This window comes from Cyprinodon variegatus, unplaced genomic scaffold, assembly GCF_000732505.1.
Source record: "Cyprinodon variegatus isolate N-32 unplaced genomic scaffold, C_variegatus-1.0 Scaffold865, whole genome shotgun sequence".
In the NCBI taxonomy this organism is placed as follows: Eukaryota; Metazoa; Chordata; class Actinopteri; order Cyprinodontiformes; family Cyprinodontidae; genus Cyprinodon; species Cyprinodon variegatus.
Window position 1 is genome coordinate 268,109 of NW_015151318.1, and position 9,906 is coordinate 278,014.

The 9,906-nt window shown below is 35.6% G+C and overlaps 1 protein-coding gene across 1 annotated transcript in view; it reads right to left on the bottom strand.

Annotated features, from left to right (window-relative positions):
- LOC107099384 (polypeptide N-acetylgalactosaminyltransferase 14-like) overlaps positions 1–9,651 on the bottom strand; it is a 271,170-nt gene extending 261,519 nt beyond the window's left edge. The window contains exon 1 of the mRNA XM_015397480.1: positions 9,222–9,651. Coding sequence (XP_015252966.1) covers positions 9,222–9,386 — 165 coding nt within the window. The 5' untranslated portion in view covers positions 9,387–9,651. The remainder of the gene's footprint in view (positions 1–9,221) is intronic.
- Positions 9,652–9,906: the final 255 nt, after the last annotated feature.

Here is a 9,906-nt window from a genome sequence, read left to right on the forward strand (position 1 = left end):
AGATTTAACTGGAGCAATTTGAAAGGAGTTAAAAAAATAAACTAATACAGAAAGTTTAAGAAAAATATTTCAAAGGAAAATATTTTCCTCGAGGAGATCTCTTCTGGCTTTTTATTTAGACTCCAGAAAAAAATTGGTAATTTCACCTTTTTGCAATTTTCTTCATTTGCAGTTTTTTTCCATTTTGTCGTTAACTTTTCCATGAGGGAATTTTAACTTTCTTCAGATAATACCGACTTCAGGAACAATCTGGGAAAAGGCCAAAAAGACGCCGGGCCATCTCTCATTCAACATACTGGGTTTTAAAAAAGTTATCAGCTTTATATGAATTTCAAAGTAGAGGTGATTTCTTCATTATTAGAGGCAGACAGGTTTAATCAATGCACTAACAATAAATCTAAGAGGCCAATACATTTCAAATTGTCAATTAATCGAATTATTTAAAAATTTTAAACGCCTATTTTTGCAGTGACTCCTCATTGGGTCGTGGGCAATTATTTGCATTTGAAATAAAATAGCAATTTAACAAAATGAAAGCTTCAAATCACAGAGAAACGCAATTTTAACCACATTACATTTAACAAGTGTAAGACACAAAATGTCTCTCTGCAACCGTTTAGGCGGCAGTGATGTATTTAAAGTGGGTTTGCTGCTGCGCAGAAAGGAAGAGAAAGTTGCAGCTAGCATGCAGATGCATGCATGCAAGTAGAACTAAGCACTTTTACGCATAAAGGTAACGGTAAAGTCCTGCAACAGGTGACTCTGCACCAGCAAACTTTTAAGGCAACCGAAACCCTAAAATTAAACACCTGCAAGCTTGTGATTAGTGCAAAGGTAAATCAAAATAAAATGACAATTTTGATTTTTGGTTAAATCATTCAGCCCTACTTCTTGTACAATTAATATCATCCATTTGTCTGAGGCTAAGGAGTCGAGCTAAAAGACAAAACATCCTGCTGAATCTCTTAAGACATCAATGACAAAGTAATTTGATCCACTGAAGCAAACATGAACTTTCAGCTGTAGTTAAGCCAAAAGTTGCCATAGTAAAGCATGGCGGTGGCAGCATCATGCTCTGGATTCACCTCTCTTATCTGCTTTAAGAAAAGTCAATAAAATCATGAATATTAATCAAAAGAAGGCCATCAAAGTGTAAGTTATGGATTTCATACGTCTACAAACAGACTAGAGTAGTTTCTTTATTCTTTTGTATCCCCCCTATAGATTTGTCTGTTTCCAAGTTGAATTAAACAGTGAAAGAAGTAAACAATGAAAGAAGTTTTAAAAGGACTTATAATTGGTCTCACTTCTAGTCTTTTCTATTTCTATTTTTTTTTATATCTTCTGTGTTGTTTTTAACAGTTTCTAAACCTTTTAGCTAAAAGAGTTTAATATAATATAGGAAAAATCTAACTTTATTTATGTAAAGGGATAAAACAAAGCTTGTTCACCATCAGATGTAGGTTATATTTAGCTGACAGCAGCTGCAGTACATCTAAACTATGAAGCATTTGGAGAAATAAGACCAGAAGCAACGCAGCGGTCAGTCATCCAAACATTCAGAGAAACGTTCAGTTCCGGTTCAAAGCGTCTCCAACCCCAGTTTGAACGTGTATTCTAGTAATGAGCCCTCCCACCAGATAAATCCCAATTAATCATGTTATTTCCGTAACAGGAGCAGACAGTTTGCTCAGTGAGGATCACAGGAGGCCGTCGTTACCTGCCGACGGATCCCACAGCTTCACAACGGCTGTGAAATTCTGTGGGATTAAGTTGGCAGCTCTGTGTCTGGTAGAGTATTAGCAGAGATGCATTAAGGCACGTGTTTGGTGACTTCAAAACATCCATTCATCCACATCCACGCACAGCGAAACTCTGCTGCAGAGATTCCCTCATTAGCACAAACCTTCCAGAACAATACAAACAAGATTGTTTTCCTCCTTTTCTTTCTGTTCGTGATCAACCAAAGCCTTTTACATCTGTTTCTATCTCTCCAACAAAAGAAGTTTATTTTCACTTCAAGTTTCAAACTGAGAGCTGAAACAAATAATCGGATTAACTGGGATTATTTGTTATAAATTGATTACTAAAATAATCGTCAACTAATTTAGTAATAGATAGTGGAGTATAGAGAGTGTAAAACGTGCTTTTGGCTGACAGAGTGACCCACACAGGGCAGGAATTATATCAAAATAAAAAAAATTAATAGATAATAGAATTATCATTTAAAATAAAACATATATATATATTTTTCATCTGTCAATATGCTCTACCCTGAATTCCTAAAATGGAAAAGTTTTAGTTTCACCTGGTTTAATGTTATAAAAAGTCTTCTTTAAGGAACCTTTGGCTTTCCAATTATTAATCAATTAATCGAAAAAATAATCAACACATTAAATGATTTGCAAATAATGTGTTAGTTGCAGCAAGGGCTGAAATAAGTAATCAGATTAATTGTGATTAATCGATTAATAAAAATAATTGCTAACTTATAGAGAAATCAATTGTTAACTGGAGTGTAGAGGCTCGTTAACATAGCTTTAGCTGACATAGCAACTCATTTAGAGCAGTAATTATATCAAGATTGTAAAAAAAATATGTAAACATTTTGCATTTAAGATAAAACAAACTTTCGTCTGTCAATATGCTCTATCCAGAACTCCTAAAATGGAAAAGTTTTAGTTTCACCTGGTTTAATGTTATAAAAAGTCTTCTTTAAGGAACCTTTGGCTATCCTATTATTAATCAATTAATCGAAAAAATAATCAACAGATTAATTGATTTGCAAAAAATGTGTTAGTTGCAGCCCTAACTGAGACTTTCAGCAGAGAATTTATTTGGGTCAATTTACAGTGAGATTAACAGATAATGAATCTGAACAAGTTTTGCTCAAACAAGCCTTAAAAACAGACGGAATGGTTCAGAGATCCAGAATCAGACTGATGATGTCATTATCCCAACCAACTGAAGCCCACCATCAATGGATTCATTAAAAAATTGTAATTAGACCAGCAAGACAAAAGGAAACATGCAATATTCCACAATATTGGTGACAGTTGTGATCAAATTATGACTTGAATTAAATAATAAAACAATAAACCATCAAAAAATGACAAATGTTAAAGATGTGACTTGTTTTTCTGCTTTGAGTCAAGACACAAACAGAAACACTTCCTGGTTTGAGTTTCCAGCAAACATCAACCCCAGAAACTGAGCCGTTTATCCATCAACTAGAAAACATTGAATGAATGTATTTCATTTCAAAAAGTTGCCTTTTGGGCGACATCTGCTTGGTTGGATTTTTCTTAATGACTTCCCCGCTTTACAGCCTCCATTTCTTGTAAAACATTTTTATGCTGCGTTAAACAAGTTTCACCAAATATATTGCAGGCACACAGAGCCTGTATGCGGCGCGCTTTAATATCCAGCTAAAAAATGTATTGCAGTCCAGGCAGTTTTTCGCAACATGCATTTTACGTGAAGGGATGATGATAAACTTGGAGCTTATTGTGCAGCACTAATGTGAGAGCACGTGTTGGATCAGACCGAGTTCCTTTATGGTTCATAACATTTTAACTTCATTCTATACTGGAAATCTCACAACACAATATAAGCCCTGAACCTCTGTGGAAAACTCTGAAAAGATGGAGAAGAAACAAGACAGACATGATTATGGATCATTTTTAAACTGCCTTTTCTATAAAAGAACTAATAACTTTAAGTTGATAAAGGTTTATATATTTGAAAAAAGGGTATTAAATAAAGGAAATTGTCTATCATTGTGGAATCCAGCATCTCTTTTTCACTTTTTGAAGGTTATTTCAGGAGCAGAGTTTTTCTTCTGTCAAAAATTCCAATAAAAATCCTTAAATCACGGCCCGTAATAACTGTTAATCAAGCAGGTTTCAGAAAAAGCTACAACTTACACGGAACATTTAGAGTAAAGTCACTGGTAAAGGATTAATTATATATTACTTATCCCCTTGATGCCTATTGTATCAAATATGCAACAAACCATTTACATAAACAGCTAAATTAGAGTATATTCTCCCAATTCGGATTGGTCCTAGGAACCAACGGCCAACAGTTGTCTCTAGTAGGACTTGTCCCTGAAGGACATATTATTTGCTGATACAGGAGTGAATATTCTGGAGCTTGAAAAAAACGCTAATAAAACGCTTATTGAGAGTTTTTATAACCTATATTCCAAAAGAAAAACTGTCAGATTATTTTTCTTCTAAGTCATTGCAATGTTTGGGTTTGTAGCATATTTGCGCCATTAGGCCATTGTGCAAATGCAAAGTCCGAAAACAGTGTTTTGGAAACTGCTTTTGGGACTGATTGTCTTCAGTAAACCCTGCTTATTTTCCTTATTTTTGTTAGTTTGTCAACAATCTTCATAAACATATTGGGATATAAATCTTAGTATTTGCTTATTTCTTTGTTTGTGATTACCAACTCTTTTTACAAATTTGCACAATGTGGAATGTTATTTGTTCAGTAAAAATTGGGTTTTACAATGTACAAAGGTTTATTTTCTGCTGTTAAAATTAGTTTATTATTTTTTTTACAGAGGTTTTGTATGTAATTGACCATTTTACCTGTTTTTACAAATATTCATTGTGTTAAATTTTATTTCTTTGGTTAAAACAAATAAAGCATTTGACATGTTATTTATTCCTGCTAAAAAGGAATTTATAACAGTTTTATTACTGCGGGATTTTTATGCTAAACTTGACCTTTAGTTACCTTGCAAGCAAGATTTTTGAATTCTCAAACACTTGAAAATGCATCTTGCCAGCATTAGCCTCGCTACAGAAATGTTTCGGACCAATGAAACACAGGGATTGTACAATGCCAACCAGCAGTGACAGACCTAAGCAAAAATGGCTGCACCTGTGTTCCTGTCTGTAGACTCTGCTATTCAGTCTCTATTACCTAAATAACATCTGTTTCTTTTTTTGTTAAATGAGCAAAAGGAAGCAATTTGTGCCTATCACTACCCGATGCGTCCCGGAAGCACGATCCATTCTGCTCATGCGCTATCAGCTCATTTGCACATCAAGAAATACATCCGGGTCGTCATCGATTTTATTTTATTAAAAAGACCTAAATGACGCTTTCCCTCCTCAAAAATAGTAAACTTACTAAAATATAAAGTGTTAAAGGTAAATAATGTATTTCTTGAGGAAATAACTGCCTTAAAATCCTGTTTTATCAGTCGTTTTTGCCCAATCTGCACCGGAAATGGGATCCTACGCTAACTTTTTCGGCTTTGGATTTAAACATTAATCTAGTCTTTTTGAGTTTTATATTTTCCTTTCGGTTTAACCGTATGCTATATAGTGCGTAATCGTAGTGCGTAAAGTGCTGGAATTTCTTTAGTCAAACCATGTTTATCTGCATTTTAGTTATTTCTTTACATAGTGCGTAAAGAAATAAACAACTAAAAATGCAGATAAACATGGTTTAATCATGTTTTACCGGACTGCTCTGAGCATGTCCCATGATATCAGAGAAGCTGTTTAGCGAAGAAAATGTAAAAAGCATCAAAATTGTGTCACAAAAGTCATAAAACATTTTTAAAGATGTCTATTAGCATTCTTTAGTGAGTTAAGGATAGAAATCAAGAAGCAGCAGAGGGAGCAGGCATAGGGATTTTATTTAAATGTAAAATATCAAATCTGGGTTGAGATAACATTAAACTAATCTAATATATTATCTGTCCTGGTATTGCAGAAAATTCTAGACTTGGTATTGGTAAAAATGGGACCAATCTATGGGGCAGATCTAATCACTTAAGTTCTACAATACACTTAAGTGAGGCTAGAAATCTCTTAAATGGCAGCAGAGAATTCTATTCCCATGATTTACTAAATACACTCAGTTCTTAATCTTCCAGCTGGATACTTGTCCTGTTAATACAGTTTAATTCTGGTATATACATGTGCAAATTCTTACATATATATTTTTTGTAGAGATTAGTTTATCAGAGCCTCTTAACCCTTTAATGCCAAATGTATCGTATTTGATACATACTGTTTCTGAAATGTTTTGCGTCTGACACCTTTTGCATAATTTAATGGTAAAAACTTTGCTCAAAATCCTGTTGTACACAATCAGCTATACCTGATAACAGAGGGCAGAAGACTACACAAAAAATAATCTTGACTTATCGCATAGTAATAAATTGTTAATATCAAAAATGTGTTTCTGTTTTTACTTTTTTACATATGTTGTTAAAAGGCCAAATAAGGACTTCAAACAAAAAAAAAGTAATTTTCTGTTTCGTTTTATTCTTGGATCGGGCTTTAAAGGGTTAAAAAAGACAGTGATGATGAAAATATTACAGCAAACAAGAGTTCTGAGATCAGATAAGCATCAGATTAGTGCAAATATCCAAAGAGAAGTATCGGATGAGAAGTGAGAAAAGGTGTGTTTGACCAAGGTGTGTTTGACCAATGTCGTCATGGTTACTGAGGTCAGACACACCTGGATTAATCAGTCCATCTGGTTATGAAAGACAGGAAACAGCAGCTGGTTAAAGTTCAGGAAGTAGTGAAGCATAAAGGCCGATTTACATGAAGGAATAGTTCATTACAGACGGTATCTAAACAAAGACATTAGGGATTAGATTTCACCGCCCAACAGGTAATCCAACCGGACCGCTAACAGGGGAATATTCTCATAAAAATCTGACTGCTCTTAATTTGAATTCTGACACCAAGGTTGGGTCCAACGTAACTGAGGCAATATTGTGAGCTGTAACAGCGCCGGGCTCAGTGGAGTTTAATGACAGCTTTCCACTGCTGGATTGTGAGGAAATAAAATAAAATAAAAAGTTGGCTTTACAGTTTAAAGCTGCGGCTTTAGCTCTTTACAGAACGAGATATCCAAACTGATTTCCTCCTGAAACGACTCTTTCTTTATAGCTTCCACTTCAGTGCATCAGATCATCACAGAAATATAAACAAACAGCACAGGTGTTCTCGCAGCAAAGCATGCATCTATGCCCAGAACTCTGTGAAAGCTTCAGATTAGAACCCAGTTTGCATTTACAGCTCAGTCTTATAACCTGGAGCCTGGAGAGCAGCAACGACTGTTAGAGAAACTGGGAACAATCTAAAAGAGGCCGAAACTAAGAGTTTATCCGATCACTACATCCAAATACAATGCATAAATATTTTTACATAAACATATAAGAAATTGTATTATCCGTCTTCTGGAGTTACTGCCATCTTTGCATGGCTACTGCATCACAATTTATGATAAAAACTTGTAATCTACCCCCAAAATTTGTGATTTATGTAATTTAATGGATACAACATGAGTAAACATACCAATATATTTGTACAATGTATAAACAAAGAAAATAACTTTATTTTAATCAGAGTTGACTCCTACATTATGAATTTTTAAATTATTAAAACATTTTAATCAAGAAAATTTTAATTTTCTGTTTTTTATTTATTTTTTTAAGTATTCATTGAACAAATAAATGCAAATAAAACAAACTGTATATATTTTTAGGAGAATTTAGTAGATAATTTAGTAGAAACGGTTATAAGTTGATCGCCTTTGGGGCAGACATAAGCATTGTCTGAGAACCAAATTATTGTGAGTTTTGAGTTTGTCAGTTTCAAAAGAATGAGAAATCTTCCACTCTGCTTTGAAAATCCCAAAAAAATCTGTTATTTTTTTGAAGAGACGCTTACAAGAATATGCAGCTCTCTGCAGCATTTATTTGGTCGGTAAACTCATGCTTTTAGCAGAACAACAAAAAAAAGACAAAGACTGATGATCCCAGATGAATGTGCAGCATCCTTTCCACACAAACATCAATAAAACTGCATTTCCATTAAAATCTTTTCATCTCTCTGTTGGAGATGTTCTTTAAATGCAACTCAGCTTCTGATGGAAAGCAGAGAAACTTAAAGGTCTGAGATTTTAGCTCCAATGAGCAGAAACTGAACAACTCACTGAAACATCAATAAAATACATTTATCTTTAGCTTCCTTTTCATACAAATAGTGTTTATTTCTACGATTCTACAGATTCATGCATTGCTTTTTTTCATTATTAAAAGTATATATTGTTCTCTGAATCTTAGTTTAATCAGAGATTCCTAAAAAACTTCCAGTTAAAAGGTAAAATAAAGGAGATCAGAGCAAGAAGCTGAGAGGAAAGCCTGCAGTCCAGAGACATAAAATCTGGTCATCTTCCACAGGTTACTAATAAACTTTGACAGAAAGTGTCCCTATATGGACAATAAAGGAAGTTCATAAGAGCTGAAGATTCCTAAAGTGAAAATAAAGTGAAAAAGTGTAATAAAACTGAATCAGAATATAAAAGGGACTGAAAGCAAGCAGACTGTGGGAGCGATCTGAGCTGAAGAGGATCTTTGTGGGATGTTTGCTTTACATCTAAGTCCTTGAGTTTTATGAGACCAATTACTTTAAGCACCACACATTAGGGGACCTTTACTTTACTGAAAGTAAAAAGCAATTTGCAGTTAAATAAACTGCCCTCTAAAAAAGGACACATGAAAGAGTAAGCTGAACTCTTTCTTAGTTTCTATCAGGTTCTTAGTTTTGCATCAACTGGAATAATTATAAACTACGGAAGAGGATTAGGGCCACTGGGGAAAAAACAGTTAACTGATTTTTAAATTTTATTTCAGTTTAGTATGGGAAAAAAAGTCTGAATTCCGACTTTTCCCTCAGAATTCTGACCAAAAAAAAGTCAGAATTCTGAGATTAAAGTCAGAATTCTGAGATTAAAGTCAGAATTCTGAGATTAAAGTCAGAATTCTGAGAAAAAAAGTCAGAATTCTGAGAAAAAAAGTCAGAATTCTGAGAAAAAAAGTCAGAATTCTGAGAGAAAAAGTCGGACTTCTGAGGGAAAAAAAAGTCAGAATTCTGAGAAAAAACTCGGAATTCTGACTTTTTTCCCATACTAAACTAAAATGAAATTTAAAAATCAGTTAACTTTTTTTTTCCAGTGGCCCTAATCCTCTTCCGTAATAAACTGCAAGTTTCCTTTTTATGAAATTCTAAATGCATTTCTATTTCATGAGTTCTGTGAATATTTTACCTTAAACTCAACAAACACTGACATAAAGTTATGTCAAACATCAGGAAACGACTAAAAACAAACATGTGGAGAAACTTCTCCCAAACAAACATAGTGGAGCTGCTGGATGGATGGTGTCTGTCCTTCACCTGCTTGTTTCCAGTCTCTGCACCTCCTCCTGCTCCGGCTGCTCCTCCTGCTCCCGCACCGAGCTCCGGTAACTTCCTCCGACTCAGCACCAGCAGGTAAACCAGCGCTCCCAGCCACACCAGCACCGCCACGGCCACCGCCAGCCTCCGACAGAGACGCTTCATTTTCCGCTCAGGAGGAGCCGACGGCGCCGGCAGCCCTGCTGCTGTCAGAATCCCATTTTACAAACACGATGCAAATAAAAGAAAAACAACAAATAAAAGCGGCGGAGATGGCACGAGCCTGTCCGGTGCGCGCGCGCCGCGTCGCGCTCTTAACTCTGTGGATCTCCGCCCGGATCCACGTGCGGGCGGGCGAGGTCTGAGCGCGTTACGGAGCGAGTGGATGAGCGCGTTTCTGGGAGGCAGTCCTGGACCCTGCTGGAGGTCTGAGTGGGATGGAGGAGCTCCACCTGCCGACACCCACAGCTGCTCTCACGTCTGCAGCGCGAGGGAAACCAGGTGCGCCTCTTTGCTTGGGACTGGATGGAAGGGAACACCTTAAAGCCACCAATTACATCCTATCTACCTGGGAAAATATGTCACACAGAGTGCACAGCTCTAAAGCAGAAGAAAAAGATTTCATTTTAATATTTTGTGAATTTACTTTTTACAAATAACACTAAGTGTTGCAGATCTGGTCTCC